The 22,873-nt window shown below is 36.7% G+C and overlaps 1 protein-coding gene across 1 annotated transcript in view; it reads right to left on the bottom strand.

Moving 5' to 3' along the window:
- PAPSS1 (3'-phosphoadenosine 5'-phosphosulfate synthase 1) overlaps positions 1–22,873 on the bottom strand; it is a 54,969-nt gene that overhangs the window by 9,260 nt on the left and 22,836 nt on the right. Inside the window, exons 6-11 of the mRNA XM_032997698.2 lie at positions 22,664–22,777; positions 20,201–20,312; positions 16,939–17,144; positions 14,548–14,683; positions 12,858–13,126; positions 8,795–9,024 (exon numbers count right to left, since the gene is read on the bottom strand). Coding sequence (XP_032853589.2) covers positions 8,795–9,024; positions 12,858–13,126; positions 14,548–14,683; positions 16,939–17,144; positions 20,201–20,312; positions 22,664–22,777 — 1,067 coding nt within the window. The remainder of the gene's footprint in view (positions 1–8,794; positions 9,025–12,857; positions 13,127–14,547; positions 14,684–16,938; positions 17,145–20,200; positions 20,313–22,663; positions 22,778–22,873) is intronic.

The raw sequence follows: 22,873 nt of genomic DNA, 5'->3' as shown, positions 1-22,873 counted from the left end.
GAAGTTAGCAAGATGCAGAAAGCATTCCACAGTTGCCTTTCACAAAACCACTAGCTCCATAATTTTTTGATTTGGATTGTATACATGTACATAGCAGCAGTGTAAATGTACCATACATGCTCTTTCCTTATTGCTCTAAAATTGAGACTGTGGGTTCCTGAAGTGTTACAAGGCAAAAAACCCCACTGTGCTTCAATTCTGAAAAATATAAATTACATAAAAATGAAAACTTAAAGTTGACATAAGCCCATGGGAGAAAAAATTATGTCACTGCTATTTATAACACCTGAAAATTTCATTCCTTCGCAGAGAGATTCCTACTGATCACAAACACTGCTTGAAGGTAACTTGCGTTCTTTGCAAAGAACTATTTCTATAAAATATATGTGGGGAACTGATAAGTCTCGTTAATTCTAGTGAAAAAATACTAAGTCTTCAGATGATCAGGAAGAGAAGAGTAAAGCAACTGCTATAACGTTTCTCCATGTGTGTTTTTCTCCAGTGTGGTAGCAATACCAAAGTTTGAGCATTAAAAAAAGAAGTTAGCTGCTTTATCCCCTCCTTTGCCTGTTAAGATTTCAGGAAAAAATGAAACTTCCTGCCATGCCCTACAAGCAAAATAAACATACTAAGACAATAAACTTAGACATGCCATGTAAGTTTGCTTCAAGAAGACACCCAATTCCTTTAGCTTCTTCTTGCCCCTACTTTCATTAAAAGCAGCTCTAGGAATTGGAGATTGCAAGAAAGAGAGAAACATGAAAAGAAGCAACTGAGATCTACAGAAACTATAAGAAAAGGAAAGAAAAAAGTAAGCGAGGATCATTTAAGAAACATACTACATTCAGTGTCTCATAACATCTCTAAAAATGTTTGAAAAACACTATCAAAAAGTATGAAAGTACTAATGATGTCCTCTCATTATCTCAAACCTCTCTTCTGAATAGGTTTTTCTTTAAAAAAACCAAAACAAAACAACACAACAAAAAAACCTTAATTAGTAATCACTAAAATGACTCAAATAGAGCTCTGGCAATGTATACTATATGTTGAAGCAACACAGTAATTTTTGCCTTTTTAAAAAATACTGCATTTGCAATTTTATTATTTCCAGTTTAATCTCCACTTTCATACCTACAACAGAATATTTGAATAACTACTCAGTACTCATTGTCTTTATTAATGGTAAAAACAAAATCTCTTGAATATCAGAAACTGAGATTTCCACTAAGCAGAAATGCCTTATCAGTACTAGCACTGTGGTGCAATGTGAACCACAAGCATCTTGAAATAAAACATATCAGTCTAAGTAATTTGCTTTTCTGGAAAAAGAAACCAGAAAGAAGAGTCAAGTAATTTTGTTCACAGTTAATTTGGAGGATATTAGAAGTTATTCCACATGAAATGTATTTGAGCAGAACATGAGAGGGGGCAACATTTGACCATTAAAGCTGCTATGAAATATAAATGCCAAAGCCAAATTCCACTCTCAAGTGAGATGTAAAATGATTCTCAATTAAACTTAACCTAAGCCTTTCCTGATCATGGAAAGTGCCTTTGAAATTTTTATTCAGTGTCTGCTGGAATTAGCTTTCTTTGAACCATACTGTATGCTAGTAAATGCTTGTGACATTGATTTGACTTCTTACTACCAATTGAGTTTGACTAGTATTGAGGTAATATTTGGTGCCAATGCAATTAAAAGCGTTCCGCAAAAGAAAGAGGAAAAAAGGCAGAAATAAATCCACAACAAAAACTTGTCAACAGAGAACCAGTCTTGAAATATATTACATTGAGACTGCTATTTGTTCCATGGCATGACATCCTAAAACCCTATAACACTCACAGTGCAGAAAAATCCTTACATACACATGCTGTGAAATCTCCTTACTTATGGAGAACGGGTCTAGGCAAACAGAAAATACCTAACTTTGCTGTGCTCTCACACATCTAGCAAAAGGAGAAAAGCAATCTCTTCTTACACTTCAGATTGTGTCCTTCTTCCACACACAGAGCTATATGTATATACAGACACCCATAGGTGCACAAGATAATATTTGGAAAGCAGTGATTTAGTCAGAATAGCACAGGAACAAGTTTGTGCTGTTAATTGATCTTCAAACTACTCACACTGACTGAGCATCAGACTCAAAGGACACTACAAACCATGCACAGAAGATTAAGAATTCATACATCAGTTCCTTCCTTTCTTTCTTTTACAAAGACTAATGTTTTAATCTGTTAAATGGATTTCCCCTTTTTTTGTGCATTCAGCATTTGGTTTTTACTATAATACCACAAGTGACCCCAACAACAATAGCTCTTTATGCTTTGTTATTAGCTCAAACACTCTAAGAGCAGTGTGTGAGGCTAAGATTTAAAAAACCATACAGTTCTTATGACAAAACAAAGCTATCATCACCTGTCTGCAAGTGGGAAACAACTGCATGAACATGCTCGCAGCCCTACAGAAAACCTCTGCTGTATCCCTGAGGTGTCAGTATAGCACCTTAATACAGTGACTGAAGAGAATAATTTTTTCACTTCAACAATTATTCCATACGGGTTTAATCTAAGTATAAAATATATTATATAATTGAATTTTCACTTAGGACCACCAAAGATCAGTCATAATCTTGGGAACCCCAACCTTCTGTTAGGGTATCTGGCACTGTGAAACAACCTTCTTGGAATTCCCATTCTCTGTGGTAGGCAATGTCTGGTGCTCTCAATGTCTTAAGAAATTGCTCTTATATACAAGATTCATGATAAAAGTACAGACCATTCATTCATAGTTTTGCTTATTCATAAAAATATGGGGCTTGGAAACAAATGTATGGCAATAAAACAGTGACATTACTTATTCACCCTGGTCTGGCTTCAAAACAATTGCCATGTTCTACTCAGCTGATTAATTCCTAGGACAATTAACATCCTCATTATCTGGGATTCAGTTCTTCAACAATTCTTCTTCTCCAACTTCACACTTCCTGAGTAGGATCTGTGATGAGGTGAAATCTAACCTTATAACCCTTTTCAGAAGGATTTTCACTGAATTTAAATTTGCCTTTGCAGCATTAAGTCATAACTTACACCGTAAGTCCTACAGGAACAGAATGTTGTCCCTTACAGTGTCAAGTCTTTGTTGTGTCAGTCTGTTATGCCTTGGGAATGCCCCATGATGCTGAATGAACCAGCTAGTACCAACTGGGTTCAAAACCTAACTGGCCATGAGCAAACGCTTTGTGGAAGTAGAACATAAAAATGTGACTAATATCAACATATGCAAAGTAAATCCTTTACCTGCTGTGAATGAAATTCTTTTCTGACTGGCAGGAGGGCTTAAGTCTCCTAAGCTGCTGTAGTGTTTCAATGTATCCTAAATTATGTACTAACGTTAAATGAGAAACCGTATTTCACATAGTTAAATCAAGGAGGACAGTGAAGTGTGATTATCTCAGTCTCTTACTGTCACTTTAAAAATTAGGTATCACACCAAACAAATTTGCCAACAGTGTGGCTGGAACAGCTGTCCCCTTGACTTGATAGTATTAAAGCAGTCATGACAACCATATTAACAGTTCTGGCAATAAACTACCGAAAGTTAAACTCTCTCCTCTTCACAGATACCCATGCTTCATTCACAATTTACAAAAAGCACTAACAGTCTGTTCCAGTACCCTGACTTCTGGGTTTCTTCTAGACAAAATGATCTCATCAATTTTCTTTCAGGACAAAAAAAAAAAAAAAAAAAAAAAAAACACCACAAAAAAAAACCCAAAAAACAACACCAACCATTTTTCCAGACACTGCTGTGGCTTTTTTAATTGCCAGACTAATTTCCTTTCTTAATTGAGTTTTTTTCTCAGCAGCAGCCTGTGGCTGCATTTTATAGGACTGATCTTCTGTAAAGAATTGGGAATCACTGTTCACCCAAACAACTACTATTATTAAACCACCAATTCCAAATTACACTTGTCTGTGGTAACTGTTTGAGAAGCTTTTTTGGCTGAAGAAACACACTAACTGTTTTTTCTGAAGGGATTTCAGCATTGGGTAGGGATTTTTTTGGGGGGTGGTGGTCGTTTTTGTTGGTTGCTTGGTTCTTTGGCTGTTTTTTCTTTATACTTCAGTCTAATAGTGGCTCACAAATCAGACATTCATTTGGAATTTATACATTATAAATAGAATTCTACCTATAAACTTTACCAAAACATGTTTGGACATATTAAATTATTGACCCAAAGTTCTATGAAATCTAGAAGGGTAAAAACTATGATAAGCAAAGGTCTGTACCAATATTCACGCTAGTTTCTAGATCTATTATTTCTTTAGAATCCTGTGCAAGTGGAAATGCTCAAGATTCCCGCAGAAACTTAGATTAGGCTTGCTATCTGCCTTCAGCAACAATAAAGAGGGATATTTTTTTCTTTTTAATTATCCTCATTTTGACCAAAGGGGGGAAAAAAAAGTAAGGAAGTTAGCTCTACCTGTGCTGCTATACACCACTTCAAATGTATTCTTCAAATCTCTTTTCTAAATTTAAGATTTAGATACACCTTTTACAAAAAGATGTTTTAAGACTTCGGTCCCATGAGGTGCTAAGCCTAGTACTAGGATGCCCAAAACAAATTAAAAATTGTGGTGGCTTCATGACCTAAAATACAAATATAGTTTCACATCATTGGTTGTTCACAGGTCTTAATATTTTAAAGGGTAACTTTAGTCCAACAGTGTATACAAGTTAAACATTGTGCACCACTCTGCAACTACAATTGCTGTACAGCTAGTATAAAGGCTTTTACATCAGTCTTTTCTTACCCCTTTTCCTCACACACAATGATCCATGATTACCCCTGAATGCAACCAGGATATCCCTGCCTTTCCTTATAAACAGTAGTACATGTCAATACACCTGCTGCCAAGTGATTTCAGCCCCAACACAGCACCACAGCAGCTCAACATTGTTAACCAGCAGTGCGAGGCCCTGGCACTCAAAGTTAACAGTCATGTTCTCCAGACTGGTTCCAAGCAGAGATACCAGGTCTAACCGAAACTCCAAAGGCAGCATGCATTCTAGAGGATACTAATGGAAGTGAGAAACAAATTTAACTTCTATATCAGCCACAAAACTGGACTCGCATGGACATCTTTGGAAGCTGAAGACCTTAAGAACAATGACTTCTCAGAGTCACAACACACCTGAGAAATAAGGGCCTTTATTACTGATTTGGAGGCAGGGCCAGTGGTAGGCTTTTTGATGCTTCCCAGGCTTGACATCAGATCACGAGCAACTTAGCCACAGCAAGGTATCACACAGTTGCCCAGTATCTTATGGTACATAGCTGACCAGTACCAACCCAGCATGTGAAAACCTACCCCCACAGGCATACATGGAATGCTATCAGCAAGTGTTACAACATTCTTGTAAAAGCTGAAATGTTTAGAGATATCACAAGTAAAGTATCTCTCTGCCACTGCTAATGCTGCAGCCCCAACTTCTCAAACATCCTTCTGGCAGTTGGATAAATCTTTTGTTAACCTCTCACCACCATCCAAAAATTAATCCCCCCATCACCCCTATGGCTTGGGATTACCTTCAGAAGCAAAAAGGTAATTCACTAACGTCAAAGAGCCCAACTGCAACAACTTCTACAGGTCTTTGCTGCCACACCAGGTGCGGATCCAACTCTGCCAAATTAGAGACACCCCCAAGTAGCAGATGGTGTCCACTACAGCTTCTCACAAGCACCTGTCCAGATAGAGGAGATTAGGAGGCCTGAAAGAATAGAAGAGGTGACCAATCTGGGAGAAAATAACTACTTTCAGCAGCTAAGACATGCAGCTCAGCTATAGCTCAGTCCATGGGAAACAACTTGCCATAACCTTATGCGAATCCATTAGTGATTTAAATTTTTGAATTGTCTACTTGGCTGTCACGTCTCCAAGCCTCAAAGAACTCAGAAAGGCACAATAGAAGTCAAGTTATTTCCAAAACAAGTTAGAGCAATGCTTCTATGCATACAACTCTCCTCCCCATATTTTCAAGCTGTGTTTTTCTCCAGGTAAGTGGTGAGCTCAGAAAAGATTTCCACAAACATCACTATCTCACACCCAAGGATCTTCTACCAGTACTGATCCTCTCATATTTCCAGACAATCCTCTGTTCCCTGCCATCCTCCTTACAGAGTCAAAAACCACATGGTCCAGGAGTCAGCCACATTTTCAGCATTACGCAGACTATCTTGAAATGTAGCCAGCTGCACCCACCCAAGCTCTAACTGTCAGAAGCCTACCACAGTGTTCTGTCTATGGCAAGCAGGAGTAATAATGGCTGTCTCTTCAGGAAGTCTGCATGTGTCTGCATTGCCATCTAGAGGATTGCTGCCACACTCCAGTCCACCAAACAGTCCAGCTTACAAACAGCATCTAGGGAAGGACAGGACAAATGGTCTTACATTCCGACAACAGCAAGGCAAAACTGCAAACTAATAGCATCATGGTCTTTTATCCACAACAGTGACAGAAACGTAAGAAAAATGCCTCAAACCAAAGGATGCCCACAGGCATGGTGAAAGGATAATAGGGTGTGCATAATGCAGTCTGTGACAAAAGGCAAAACCTGCTACCATAGATACCTTTTTGTTATATATAATTAGCTCTAGCTAATGACAGAGATACAATTTTACTCTCTATCTAAATCAGATCTATCCTGCTAAGAGTACAGTATCAATGATTACAGGATCCATATTCTTTCACAAAGATTTTCTGTTCCATGCAATGGGAATTCTGGCTTCTCACACTGCTACTCCCCTTCTATTCCAAATTATTAAGCGACACACCGGCACAACTATTTCACTTTAGTCTTTCTGTATTTATCTTCTAAAACTTGCTGAATTAATTGGACAACAAAAACGACCAATACTCAATAGCCTTTTGAACCTTATGTTATAATGTATACATGTACATGTTTGCATAAAACTAGCCATCACAATCTAGTTACTGTGCACAGAAATGAGGACTTCTAGATACATCACAAATAATGAAAGGCACAAAGGTAGTGAAGTGTTCAACAGCTAGCTAAGAGGCATTAAGTTTAGGAAAAGACTCTCATGTCATATATTCTAGGAGTATCCTTCCCTCCAATTGTATTCATCCTAATGAAAATACCATATGTATAAGGGCATAGGTCTGATCTGATGCTACTCTAACATCTTCACCTGAGGAGAAAAAAATAACAAAACCGGCTGCAATGCCATCCAAAGAGGAGCTTCCCAGCACTAAGGAGAACCTTACGCTGGAATGCTGCCTATATGGGAGGGAGAACAAAGGAAGAACATCATTAGCAAACTACAACTACTAAGTAAGCCTCCCTGATTAGCTTCAATTTAAAAACATCTGCAGTGTAGCAAATCATCAAATTTCTAAACACATATGGACATCGTAGAGTAATACACAGTGAAACTATTTTAATTCTTGTCAGGTTTCAGCAGATTTGCCTTTATCATGCTGCTTATGATTTCCAAACAACACAAGAACATAAAGTTATATTTAGTTATGCAAGAGACTATAATACTTTGTGGCTTTTGAAAATAAAAGCAGACTAATTCAGGTGCTTGGAATTTACTGCTGAAATATAAAGCAGTTACATAACTTACAATCAAGGTTAAGCCAGCACACCATCTACTAATAAACATAATTCATGGTAAGAAAGACACAAGCTGCTGAATAGAACTTGCTGGTTGACTGTCACAAGCCACAGTGGCATCCTTGGAGACTTTTATACTTTGTGTAACTGCAGCATAAGCAGCTGAAGAACAAGAATTAAGAGATGGGTTCATTTTTACAGATCAATCCATCCCATGCTGATTTCATGCTTTCAAAGATGAACCATGTTGTACAGACGTACTCCTTCAGTTAGAAGCAGTAGGAAATGGTCAGAATACAAGTTTTTTAGAAACACATCTTGCTTGACAATCAGTATGTAAAACAAAAGTACAGTTCAATAATCTGAATAAAGAAGTTTAAACTAGAATGACAAGTCATCTTCCTAGTCCCACTTGTTGGCACCACAACACATACAGTGAGTTTCAGACTCTTCTATGACACAAGTGAAAAATACTGAAACACACAAGAAGGTGAAATTACTTGTCCTGTAACTGGATTTAAAATAAAATTTAAAACAAACAAACAGACAAAAAAGAAAACAACAAAACAATCAAACAAAAAAATGAAAACCAAAACAAAACAGACAAAAAAAAAAAAACAAACAAAAACCAATACACAGCTGAAAACCCTGAGGCATACATTCAATTTAGGGCATCATTTTACATTATTGTTAAACCAAACTGCTATTTGTCACCCTCTCGTGTCTACTACCTTCTCCCTGCTGCACTCTCTCATTGTTTCTCTTCCATCATGTCTGATGCACACCTGAGAAGCATATTTATAAAGATAAACCAGCAGAAAGCTAATCTTACTACTATTATAATAAATAGCAATACTTTTTAATGGATTTAGCAATCTGTGCCAGCATGTTCCAGAATTAGAGAAACTCCAGTACCTGGGAGGAAAAAGGGAGCTTCCAGTGGCAGCTAAACTTGGATCAGGTTAGTTGTGCTGTGAAACCGCACCCAGATCATGCTGAAGTCAACTTGCACTCATGATCTAAAACCACATCCAAACACTGCCATCTTTGAGCAATATGAATTTAATTAAAAACAATTTTTTTATTTGGGTGGTGGGTAAAAGGCAGCTATTGCTCAAAAAGTCTTGAAACAAAAATACAACTTACTGATCAGAGTCATAATAATCCATGCACTTCTTTTTCTTATTATAAGCTGCAACTCTGAAGGGTACAATTTCCAGTGCTCTGAGACCTGGAGCCATTGTCAACACTTTGGCACCATGGGTTGGTTCATACAGATCTTTCCCAGTGTCAGGGTGTGGCATCCCTGCTGGATCTCGCCCTACAATGTAGAAGTTAGCTCCTGCAACCATCCGTGACCTACAGTGCCACTGAACCTACAACAGAGACAGGGAAAAACCGTTAACAGAAGAAAAAGGACAAAATATGACCCTTAAATTGTGCATGCATTGTGTAACTACCACTTTTTCCCCAGTCAGACATGATTTTTACAATGGAGCCACAACAAAGAATCAATTATGTGAAATCACCACCAAACTTACAGCTAAGGCATACTATTCCCCCTTTTCATTTGCACATTAAGGTACTTAAAAAGTTACTTTAGCACAGTTTGGAGCAGCATAATCAGGGCAAGAAAGATGGATCTCATCCATTTCTTAGCTCAGTTCTTCCTGATGTTGTAACCCTCCATCCCTTTTCTTTCACATAAAAAAATTAATGCAAAAGCAACTGCTTTGGGAAGCTTAGTGGGATCTAGCCATATATTGCTCTGTTTTAATCACAGTAATTTCTCTAAAAAGACACCCTGACCAATAGATAGCTGCCAGATTTCTCACTCAAAGAAAGACAAGATAGGCTACTTAAACACCACATGCATGGGTGATCTAATCAACCTATCTACACATTAAAATAGAAAAACTACCCATGCTAAGCATTTTCACCTTGCTCATGTGGCAAGGATGTTGTCTGAGGCACAACTTTAACACTTCTTCTGCATCAATATTGAGACCCAAAGGTCACTAGGTACACACTGCACATCAATGCTTGGAATAGGCTTTCAGAGCACTAAGACTGCCTATTTATACCACAAGGTTCCAAGACAAAAACAGATGAATCAACTATAGTTTGTTGTTTGTTTTTTTTTTAAGTCACTTTTTCCTGATCATTTTGAAATAATTTGATTTTAATATATCTGTATGAACTGGGGAGGAACCAATGTCAAAATCGTGAACTCTAGCTTTACTGAATTTTTGCCTGATTGCACCAACTCTCTTCCACCTAATATTTGAAGTATTGTAAATATTGGCAAACAGCTTTCCCACATTACTTCGCTGCATAATTCAAAATGAGAGGTTTCATAAATAACAACTTGATTTTTACTTTTTTCCTTATAACTCTGTTACTACTGAAGGTGAAAAAAAAAAAAAGATGATATTTCAAAGTAAATTCTGCACAGACTCTTCAATCATTTGCACCCTACAAGCAATTAAATTATTCCAAATTATTTAGAAACACATCTCTTACTAAATACAGTGAGAGGATTTTTTTCTCTCAAAGACTGTTTGTAGTATTTACTAGATCCTAGACTATTAGATACATTATACTTATGACATTTTTTAGACTTACTATGTTACAGAACTGCTGATAATTTTTCTTAATTCAGTTTTATATTTAATATTTTCAGTAGAAAATTTAACTGTACAATACAGGAAAAGTAAAATAACTATTACATTACTTTAGGTAACAAAAACACACCACTTCAGGAAATGTCAGTATGTTCTCATACTGGGAATTATTCCCCTAAAAGAATTGTCGTACGATCTACATAGCTTCGTATATGCCAAAGGATACTCAGAGAAGAGTTTAAAAACCCAGCAAGTATGTAACAGTAGTTCCTTATATGTGCAGTCTTAACTTCAGAAATAAGTACCCAAAACTAAAGGGCCTACCCAGTAACTACATAGCGTAAAGTAGCTTCACAAGTTGAACAGTAGTAAACATCTGTCAAGCACTAAAGGGGGGGAAAAAAAAGATAGGAAGGCAGGAGGAAAAAACCCACAAATCAAAGAACAGAAGTTGCTGCCACTACTTTATAGTAAATGAACAATGTGATAGATAAATGTTCCTTCCATTACAAAAAAAAAAAAAAATACTCATCTGTCTACTGCAAATCTCTACATAGAACAGAACCAGTGTTTCATATTTTAGTCACTGTTTAATATTTCAGTCAATGTGCATGCTATTCTATGTTAATAAGCTTTGGGCAAGAAGCTCAAAAGTGATTTCTCATAGTAGTAACAAACTGTTAGTTCTGCATTATAGTTAATTAGTTATAACTAATCACTGTAGAAACCATTCAACAAGGAGGAAGTTTTGCAGTCAATGTAGACAGAGTTCAGCAAATCAGTAGTCAGATAATGAAATTAGGAATCAGTCATGAGTTACGAGTGTACCACAGGTATCAGTTTTCATCTTGACCACAGCCAGACATTACACATGATGGATTCCACTGCTATTCAAGCATATAGGGTGCTATGGAAGCATCTGGATGCTTATAGCTATGCTAATAATTTTAATATTTATGTTACAAACACAGAATGGGCCATACACATGAAATTTCAGCATACCACAGCAGCAAGCAGCATATCTTCTGAAACTATTCTAGCATAGTTAAGAAATTTAAGTTTCATGTTGTCACTTGGGTAATATTAAATAACAACTCCATTTTGATTAAGTGAAGTTATTTGACTAAGAACATTTAAGATAAGGTAATCACGTTTGAGACATAAAACTAACTGCCCTTGTCCCATTTCTATACATCCATACTACTTCAGAACATACTTTCCTAAGGAGGTGAATTTATTGCATTTTGATACACAATTTTCCCTTATAGAACTGTTTCTTTTCTTCCAAGATAATTATCAGGAATGTTACAAATACAAAAACACTAAATTGATGCTTGTGAAACACATCTATTAAAATCTTTGTAGACTGGAAGGTCACATCCATCCTGTAGATAACCATAGTAACAGCTGCCTGCTGTTCTGTAAAGCACTTGTGCTGGTACTAACGTCTTTTAAATGACCTATGGAAAATTATTAAAGAGTGCCTCACTACTTGGCTACAAATATTTTTGTCAGGATGTACTCTGAGGACACTGGAAGTGCCACACAGGTTTGGAAAAAACTTACTCTTCAGAATAAGCGTGGATTTTGTTCCTCATCATATGCTCATGAATACACAATCAAAGTAGAAGATTTCTGTTAATTCTCATAGAAGGTCTGTAGGGAACAGTATAAGATTCCCCACAGAACAAAAGTACAAAATTCCTCAGCTAGATCTGGACTACAGTTTTTCTCTGGACAGAAAGGCACTGAAGGCTCTGTTTGATCAGTCAATTGGCCAACAGAAAATAAGCGACACCTGTCTAATTCCACTGGTGAGATCTCCTATCTATCAAAAAGCTATGACAGAGTTAGCCTCCTGAGCCTGCTCAGGATTTGCACTTCCTGTGACTCATGGTGGGGGGAGTAATGAGCTGGACAACCAATGTCACCTAAAGCAATTGCCCTCAAGCAAGAGTATTTATTCTCTCTGCTGCTTCCTACAAACCACTAGGGATTCCAGCCCAAGACCTGGCTTCTAAATAAAGTTTTGTCAGAGAAATTTCATACAAAAGTCTTGAAGCAACTCTCTCTGAAATTTTTTTGCCAAAATAAATAAGGAAGGTTTTGTTGGGGTGTTGGGTTTTTTTGTTGTTGTTTGTTCTTTTTTTTTTTTTTTCCCAATTTGTACATAGCCTTCTAATATACAAACTTTTTGCTTAACAGTGATGTCACCTAACTATTTTAACATTCAGGACAACTATTTAGTATGTTAACAGATCTTATCATTCCTTCTGAAAAAGACTGTGAGAAAGGAGGAAGGAAGGATTAATTCATTATCATACCCTTATAACTGTAAAGAAAGGAGCACATAAACCCAGTATTATGTCCCACTGTTTCCAGCAAAATCCTCCAATATAGAAGTTTTTCACAGAAGAATGTTTTGTTTGATGACAGAGGGAGCCTTTAAAGTCTAGTTTCCCAGAGAAAATTTGTCTCCTCTCTCCATTAAAAAAAAACAACGCACAAGCATCAGGCATAGCCTGAAAGAGTTTAGTGCACTATCAAAGGGGTTTTGTTCTGTTTTAAACTCTTGATGTATTTACCTCAGTTGGTCCAGCATACATCATGGGGGAAGGGAATATAGCCACCACTGTTGTTTCTGGATTCAAGATTCCCTCCTCTAGTACTGCAGCATGTTGCTTCATGCGCCACATGAGAGGAACATCATCCTCCTTTGTCCAGCCTCCAAGTGGATGCAAGAGTAAAACTGGGCGCCGGTAGCCACGTTCCAAAAGCTGCTTGTGAGTATCCTGCATTAAAAGAGCATGCCCATTGTGCACTGGGTTGCGTAACTGGAATGCAAAGACAGCATCTATGGAGAAAAAAACAGACAAAAGATATAAGGAAAGCAAGTTATTTTATCAGAAGTTGTATGACCACAGAAAAATCCTCAAATGGTACAATCTTCTGAACTCTATTAAACAAGTCTAATAGCAGTAGTCACAGGTCATTACATTATTATAAAATCATTATACTCAATAAGCAAAACTAATAAAAAACACCATATGAAATAAATCAGCTTCCTTCATTTTTGAGATTTCCTCAGAATTACTCTGGTTTCTCCAATAGCTATCATCTTCTCTCTGGATTTTTCACTTCTATGAGCATAAAATATAAAGTTATATTCTAAGAGGAAATCAAACTATGCTACCTATCTTAAATGCTCAGTGTGTCATCAGGAGAACAAATGGACATGTTTGCAGCAAAACAAATAAAATGGGTTTTAATGTGCATTTATAAGTTTTATTCACTTAAACAGCTCAGTAGAGGTTATGCACAGTAAGAACAAAGCAAGGCTAACTGATATTCTAAACTCTGATGGAAAACCCTGACACAACCAGGACTTCTCCCTTCTGCAAATTAAGATGAACTAAGACACCCTGCAAACACAGCAAAATCACCATGACTGAGAGGTTTCCCAGGTAGGAACCAATGAAATCCAGAGAACAGGGGTTTTTCTCAGGTATCAAATATATTTATTTAGGGACTACCTAAAACAAAGATGAGTATCTCAAACCTGCAGGTCCTGGAAATACTGACCACGCTGAACAAAGACTGAAGCTCAGGACCAATCTCAGTTTGTATTCTTGACGTTGATCTCTTCCCTCACACTTAGAAGTGTTTAGCAGCTGCCTGCCAATCACTGCCACAATGAAAGCAGTATGTTTGGTTGTTCTCTGCTGCCCTATGACATTACTCGGTCTCTTATTTATCTGCCTAACACAAATGTTTTAGTGAAAAAAACTGTTTTTTCTGCAATATAAAGCTAGCAGTTAGCTCACAGTTTTTAACTGTGATACATTCCACTTTGCACCAGTCTACCTGCATTGCTGTCACAAGCTTTGCTCCCCGGAGGTAGCATGGAACAGACTTAAAAATATAAGAGCATGAAAACTCAGCATGGAACCATAACTCTACGGTCTTAGCCAAACCCGTTAATTTTTAAATCACATTCTACCACATTTTAAGGTTATCTTTTCTTGCGTTGGTAGCATGTCTAACGTGCATGGAAAGATAAAATTCAGAACCTCAGGCATGACCAGCTTCTCTTGTGTATTTAGGCAATGCAATGCCTAAATACATAAAAATTAATACAAGTAAAAGGAAAATATTGTCACTTAAGGGCAATCAAAATCTTCGTTCTTGAAAGAATGCTAGCCCCTGTGATATTGAGGCAGCTGGCATTTGGATAAATCTTTGCAGGAAGGAACAGAACAAGAAAAAGTTACTCACCAGCATTCATATCCTTGAATTTCTGCCTTAGTTCAGCTGGAGTGAGACGATATTGATCAAGTCCATCATTCCAATAAATACGATCAAGGACCTGTAGATCTCCACCTACGAGCCAGTTCCCTTGCTCCATAACCATCTAAGAAAAGAAATGAAAATCCATGTTAGCATTGGTTGTCAGCGTCTCCTGAGCATCTAGAGCATTGAAAAGGGGGTACATCTTTACCAAGGGAGGAGCTCTCATCTAATTTTATTTGACAGTCTCAAGTCAAGCATCAATGTTAAAACAAACAAACAAACACACACCAAAAAAACCCCCACTGTAACGTAGTTCAGACATGTTATACCATGGTGTAGGAGATACGCATAAATGTCTAGGCATATGCCTTTCTTTTAAAATAAAGGATTTTTTTTTAATATATAGAAATTTAAGTTGCCAGTATTCTTAACCAACAGTGCTACATGACAAAAAAAGATAGTGTGTCTGGAAAGCCTCATATGTTAAGTGAAATAAAGTTGCACACTTCATAGTTGTTGGTCAAAGCAAATGCAGTTCCAGTATCACTCTGCCTTCTGGTCAGCAATGAAGTAACAAATAAAACAGTTCTGATGAACTCACAAATAAAATCAGAATATTTGAAGTAGAATAGCTTTTGGATATGCTTCACAGTAGCACTTTATCAAGGCAACATATATTGTACACTCCCTAGAAATCTTTTGATATCTTCAAACATCACCTCACCCTTTATCACAAAATAATTATGGTAAGCTGCTTAACATACTCTAGCAATGGCCACAGAATTAAATTTTCTGTGATTTCTGTGAAAATACATTTGCTTTTGAAGATGGAACCACAAAAAACTTAGACGTTTCATACACATTTCTGATAATTTTTTAGCCTTATGTAATTCAAAGATGACAACAAATGTAACTTAAGACATTACATACTAAACTCACAAGCCAAGGTGTTAAAATCAGGTGTGGATTTTTCAATTTATTTTTGCTTTGAGATAGAGGACCTGCTGGACTTAAATGATACTACAGTCACCACCCCCCTCCCAAAGAAAATACCAGACTTGGACATCTTATCAGGGTGGGTGGAAGGTGTAATAAAGATATAAAGATGAAAAAACTCTGCAGTACAGGAATTCTCAGACCCCAAAAGATTTATTAGAAGGGCCACTAGCTCCGTGTGCTGTCATGATACTCCTATGCACACATTCATACACTGTCATGATACTACTATACACTCCAGTACAGACCTAAGAACATAGTTCCTGATCTTATACATTAGTTTCAGCCATGTCATTCTGTAATTGCTAATGCTTTATAATAAGTCATTCAAATCTTGTTTGCATGAGATTTTCTTAGCGTTTCTAAAATTAGTGTTAAGTTTCCAATAAGGGGGTAGTCTTATGTTCATCAGCACAGAACAAATCAAGGGCTTTGAAAATCTTCCAGAATGTTCTTACTTGTGTCTAGCAGCAGATGTCCTTTTTCAGATATACTCCTGAATACAACCTCAGGTCATAAAAGAATGTCATTACACATAAATTTAAAAACTGATTACACATTAGTAAAATAAAGAAGAAAATCCATAGTTTTCACATATGTATAACTGTTAGTCGTACAGATACTTTCAGAACACATCAAAGGCTTTCCCCTTTTAAGAGCAAGCTCATAATTTGCAGTTTGTTTGATTTCTTTTCATTGGATTTTAAGTCATATTTGTAAATAAAAAGATATTGTAGAGACAAATGGAGAAAGAAACATATTTTGGCTCTGCAGAGCTAAAATGCAACATTTACATCAGCTTGCAGAACCAAACACAGCATTGTGATGAGTATGTTACAGTTGGAGTATTTCATTATGACATAAACATATGGTCAAGGTAACACAACATACTGAACACAATGAATGGGAAATAACTCTCCAGATTTAAACGATGAACTCGCCAGGACCTGGGCCTATTTCAAAATCATCTAAACCAGGCAGTTCTCACGTGCTCCACATGCAAGCAGAATAGAAGTTTTCTTCTTCACAATGCATATAACTGCTGATTAAGGAGCTTTGATGATCCATCTGGCCACACAGAAGGATGTGTTTACTAGGCACACTAGAGGGCAAAGTTCCCTCTTCTGTAGCACAGATTCTACAATACATTCAAAAGTAATTTCATGTGTACATACTGAGATTAGATTTTCACGCTAAGTGCAGACTATTCAACAGCTGCATATAACCAAAAAAATTACCATGGTTTCTGCTCAAATGTTTTAATTAGTTCTCAGAGTAGTTTTCATGTCAAAATACAACACACACATCAGCTTCACTTAATTTGCAGCCCCACAATCAGTTCTGCTAATGGTACCATGTCTTCAACTTCTAAACACACACCTTGATATAGGGATGCTCCTTGCATGTCGTTCCCCATTGCCTAGCACAGCGTTCCTCTTTCCTGTGCTCGTAGAATTCGGGATTACGGAGAATGGCCACGCGTCGACCTTCATACACCAGAGCAATTGCTGTACAACCATCCAGTCTTTCTTTGTCTTCCTGAGTAGCTGTTAGCACTATAGGCACTGACAGATTAATAACTCCCCCTGCAGAGTGAAGGAAAAAGAAACAAACAAACAAACAAACCCCCCTTATGCTTAGTAATGATCATCAATGACATTATGAAAATTTACCCTCCCAACAAGTTACAATCAAGGCTTTAAGTGTATGGCACAACAGGTAGTTCAACTACTTATTTTAACAGGAGTTAACCGCAACTTTTAGAATGAACTCTTGCATAAGATGTGTGTGCTATAAAAACGTGCAAGCACTGAGGTTTGAGAAAGAGCAAAGAAAGTACTGAAAATAGCAAGTATTTCTAGCTGCACACCAATATTCAGGTTAAGATTCTGCTTTTTGGGGGATCTCAAATGAGTACCTTGTTCAAGAAGCTATATACAGAAGCAGAAATACACGGTTGACATTTTTAAACAGATAATCTAAAATATTAGGCAAGATTGCTACTAGAGTAGATAATGAGTAAAAAAGAAATAGCATTCTCAGTAGCCATACTTTTGGTCCATAAGAGAAGTACAATACAATACAAGTAGTCACTCAAGTAGTTAGCATATATAATTCAAGTATTTCAAGAAGTGTCTTTTGTGGGTTACTTAAAACTATATTCAGATTCAAGCATATATATTTCAGAAAAAAATGTTGAGTCAGACAGACATTTTACACGATTTGTTTGAAAGCTTCCCAGCTACTTCACTTCCGAAACTGAACGAGTGTATCTGGTTCTGTGTGGTCCTCATTGTTAAGCATTTACTTCACTGCTAGATACTAGAAGTCCTGTTTTTCATAACTACCAGAGTGAGATTTGAGAAAACCAGTGGAATAAATACTGTAAGTCTCAGACAAAGGCTCAAATTCTAATGAGCATACACATGCCAGAAGAGTACAAAACTTCTGGGTGGTCTCCAGGAGAAAAGTCATGGGCACCTGGAAGCTAATGGGGCCTTTGTTACTGGCTTTAGTGAGACCAAGACTCTAAATAAGGCTGATTTCCCCATTATTTGAGCAATACATTTTTATAACCTTTTCTCAATACTACCTTAAGTGTGGTAGGAAGTTAAAAACTATGAAGCTGGATGAAAAGTTTAAGAGAAAAATAGGTACTCCCTTCCTTAATAATGCAAAATGAAAAGCGTGCTGTGCGTCTTCTCCTAAGTTCAGTCTTAGTGCTCAGTTATTTTCAAAGCAACTGGGTGATAAATTGAGCTTGGCAACAGTCCCAGAGAAGGCAATTTGCCACCCACCCCTAACTTGATAATTAAAAAAAACCTTTTGCTTTGCAAACAAGTAAATAAATATTTCAAACAGGGAAGAGATCTCAAACCTGTCTATTTTTAAAATTTTGTCAGTGACCAATAATAAATATATAATATCTTTGACAACTGTCTTCAGCCACTGTACAAATGAGAGACTGAGGCAATGTAGTGGAGTGAGTTTGTCAAGTGACAGATGAGCACAGTATCAGCTTCAGACAATTTCAGATAACTTAAGCTTTACAGTGAGAATATCAACACACCTGCACTGATCTCCATAATATGTATGTCAGTCAGTAGGAACACTGCATTTAGAGCCCAGAAGATGAGATGCACTGCAGATACTAAACGTTCTCTCTCTCTTCCAATTCAAAACCCTGGAAAATGACTGTTGCTGTGAGAATCCAGAACATACCAAGCATGGAGGAAACTTTCAGGATGTTGTTTTGACTTAACCACTGCCACTGCTTCAAGTAGCAAAGCAGCTCTTTCTAAAAAGGTTCTCATATGTAAATGCTGCAGTAGATATCTAAGAGGAGGAAATATGGTAGCATCTAGAGGACCATGACTGTTCTATTCAAGCTTAGGACTGAAAATTGTTTCCACCAGTAAGTTACTCATTTTTCATTACTCATTTTTTTTGCAGCATATATGAGGTATTAAAAAACAATTGCAAGAGAAGTTTAAAAACTTGTAATACTGCCATATCTGAAACACTCACTTGTACAGTGTCTTATAAGCCTTATAAAAATTCTGATTTACAGAAGACTACAGGGCAGAATGAGTTACAAGCTATTTTAGCAGTTGAATGCATAGCATGCCATCTGCAGAGTATGTTTCACCTGGATGGACACACAGAAGGTAAATGGAATGAAAACAAAACTAGCAGTCCAAAATGCTACTTCAAACTTTAGATACTCCAAAATAATGGATGGCATTATGTTCCTAGGATAGTACCCAACAGACTTTAGAAAAGGGAACTAGAAAATATAAGAGGGACAACAAATATCTGGATCATATACTTGAAAGACAAATGGCATTCTTTTTCTGCTATTTGGTCTCCAGCAAGAGAAGAGTAATACAGAAGGAAGTATGGAGACAGGTATTTTTACTATCCCTTTTTGATATAGAGAAAAAAAATCCTAAAAAGAACCCTAAAAAGGCTGGAGTAAAACAGAGCCTTCAAAGAGGAATAAATGAAAAATGAGAGGATCATAATCAAATTTCAAAACCTGAGCATGTTATCACTTGTTGACTACCTTAACCAATGCTTGCCCTTAGCGAATTGGCAATGCAAAATAAAATATATTAGTAATTATCATGTGATGATTTAAAGGAAGTCATAGTAATTCAATTGCATGTGACAACTGTCTATACTCAAGTCACCTCCTCAGATTCTGATTTTATACTTGCAATAGCTCCAGCACTCAAGTCAGTTTGTTGTCCTTTCCTTCATTACTAGTATGGAACAAATCTTTTGGCACACAGAGCTAAACAGCCATTAAATTGCGGTTCTGAATTTTAAAATCAATTTCTTCAAAACAAATTAGAAATATATATTCTAGGTTTAAAGGTTTTTCAAAACTGAAAACATTTGAAAAATATGATTTGTAAAGGCAAAAAAACCAAGGCATTCAAACTCCAACATGATGGTAGGTATAAAAAGAATAAAACCATCAAATTTAAAACTGGTGATTACAACAGCCTATTCTCTTGCCCCAAGTTGTGCACAAGCCTGATAAGTGTGTAACGGCACCACCATGAAGTAAAGCATCAACTATGTTACAGAAGTAGGATTAATTTGCCCGGTTTTACAATGGTAAATTTTACCCTACCATCAAGGAGACAGTCAAAGTGAAGGCACTGTAGGTATTCTCTCTCCCTCATAAAGCCATTCAGGGGTGTCGCCCAACCTTCTGCGAGCACTTGCACCCATTGCATATCCACCTTGTAAAGAAATAGAGAAATAGACTTAAATCAGATAATAAAAGTTGTTGCTTAATATTTGATATTAGGTATTAATCATAATAGATCATGATTTAGCCATAAAATGCAGGACAATATAAATGGAATATTTCTCAGTATTACAGTTTTTAATCACAAAGAATTCAAAGTTTCTACAAGTAAGACGAAAATAACTACTTGTTCTTCACTGTTCATATTTTTGGCTATTTTCCAGTCCTTACACTAGATCAAATTTCCATGTGTTAAAAAGCAAACTGCCCTGGTTTTGGCTGGGATAGAGTTAATTTTCTTCCTAGTAGCTGGTACAGTGCTGTGTTTTGGACTTAGTGTGAGAATGATGTTGATAACACACTGATGTTTTAACTAGTGCTTCTCCTAAGTTAAGGATTTTTTGGCTTCCTCTGCTCTGCCAGTGAGCTGGGGCATAAGGAGCTGGGAGGGAGCCTGGCCAGGAGAGCTGACCTGACCCAGCCAAAGGGATGTTCCATACCATAGAACATCATGTCCAGCACATAAATGGGGGGGAAGTTGACTGGGGGATGGATCGCTGCTCAGGCATCGGACAGCAGGTGGTGAGCAATTGTATTGTGCATCACTTGCTTTTTGGAGGTTTTCTCTCTATTGTACTCTTTTTCATTACTATTATATTTTATTAATGTTGCTATTATTATATTTTAGTTTAGTTATTAAACCATTCTCATCGCAACCCACGAGTTTTACTTTTTTTCCCTATTCTTCTCCCCATCCCACTGGGAGGGGGGAGGAGTGAGCAAGCAGCTGCATGGTGCTTATTGCTGGCTGGGGCTAAACCACAACACCAACAAAGAGAAACCCACGACAACAAACTTTCTTTGTTTGATAACGTTGAACTTAACAGAATTAGAGGGTCCCACTTTGATTTATTTTTTTAACAAAGCAAAATAACCAAGAGGTTAAAAAACCCACATACAAACAATTACCACAAAAATATCAGAATTATGGGGCTGAATAGTAAGAGAACTTATCTTAAAACATATTCGAAAGAAAATTTTTATTGCAGAAACTAGTGAGACTATCCAGAAGTAAAATTCTCTCAGGACTAGTACTTAATTTAAGTTTAAAAGGTATCAGCTTACAGGGAATTTCCTTCCTTAGCACTTAGACAGTCGCACTACGACTTAGTGTGTGGACTTATTATTTCTGCATATGCATTACTATAGACTTAGTCAAGACTTTGCAAAAGAGACTTGCACAAGCAAATCCTGTCCTTGTCAAAGAACATGAATAATTGTATTACATTGTTTAATTTATGCTGATGTCAGTACAACACACATTTTCTTCCCAATCTTATGTTATATGCTTGCTTGATATTTAACAAACCACTCGTTGCAGGTGGAGGGAGAAAAGATTTATTTTTCTAGATAGGGAGCAATTTAGAACAGTACACTACAGAAATTTAATAATGGTGACCTTATGCCTCAAAGCAATAAATAGTTTTACAGACACATATGAAAGGAATCTAGTAAGATGCAGCAAAAGGAAGTATTAAAATTTATCAGTAGCAGAAGTCTAGGCAAATTTTAAAACTATTTAATTCAGTGCTTAGTATGTCATCTCAATCTTTCAAAGTCAAGTTACTCACTTCAAATGCTCAGCTCTGAGCTTAGTTACTAGATCAAATATTTAGCTTTAAGTTCTAGTAATACTGTCAAAAAGCCAGTGAAAAAATTCATGATTTTTTTTTTTTTTTTATCGTATCTGTGTTTAGGCCTAGTTCTTCAGAAAAAGAAGATGAACAGAAACACAGCCAGAAGCAGCTGCATCTTAATCTGAGTTGGCAAACAACGCATTTAACTGAAATAAGAACAGAGTTATCGAGTCGATCCATGCTTTTCCATATTTTCTCTGCTGGAAGCCAGAAAAAAAGCATGAGTATGTTCTAACCAAACCAAAAAAAAAAAAAAAAAAGTTATTTGTGTAGGTAAACTAAAACCAAAAAAGTCAGTAATTATTCTAGAAACAACTACTCATACAAGCCATGCCAGGCATGGTTTAGTCCATGGAGCAGGAGGGGAGGCATGAGAGGAAGTCACTGTAAATTTAATATCCAGGCTTGGGATAAACTAAGTAACACTATACCAGACATTTAAGAAATTACAAACATACAATTATTATCTCTAGTAAGTGATCAAAGAAAACACATATGATGAGATTTCTCTCAAGAAAAGAGGGGAAAAAATATATTGAGATATATTCTGTAATCAGTATAGGTATTTCGACTGTATCTAATTTCACTGAGCAACAGATAGGCTGCCTTTCAACTTCAGCAATTGAGACAACTGAACACACAATACCTTATTTATTTCCAAGGTTAACAGAGACTCAGCATCAGTTTTGGCCAACTGCAGCTTGTTTTCTGGCACATAAAGCTCTTTCACCTCATAAGAAGCATCCACTGGTACAATATCCTGGATAAAATGAATAAACAGACCTTAACATGTGCTCAGAATACTTCTTCAACACTGAACATGTGGTTAAGAAGGAAAATTCTAATTTTGCTCTAT

Source organism: Tyto alba, unplaced genomic scaffold (assembly GCF_018691265.1).
Source record: "Tyto alba isolate M040663 unplaced genomic scaffold, T.alba_DEE_v4.0 Super-Scaffold_23, whole genome shotgun sequence".
NCBI lineage: Eukaryota > Metazoa > Chordata > Aves > Strigiformes > Tytonidae > Tyto > Tyto alba.
The sequence above is the reverse complement of the archived record's forward strand: the minus strand, read 5'-3'. Positions and strand labels throughout refer to the sequence as shown.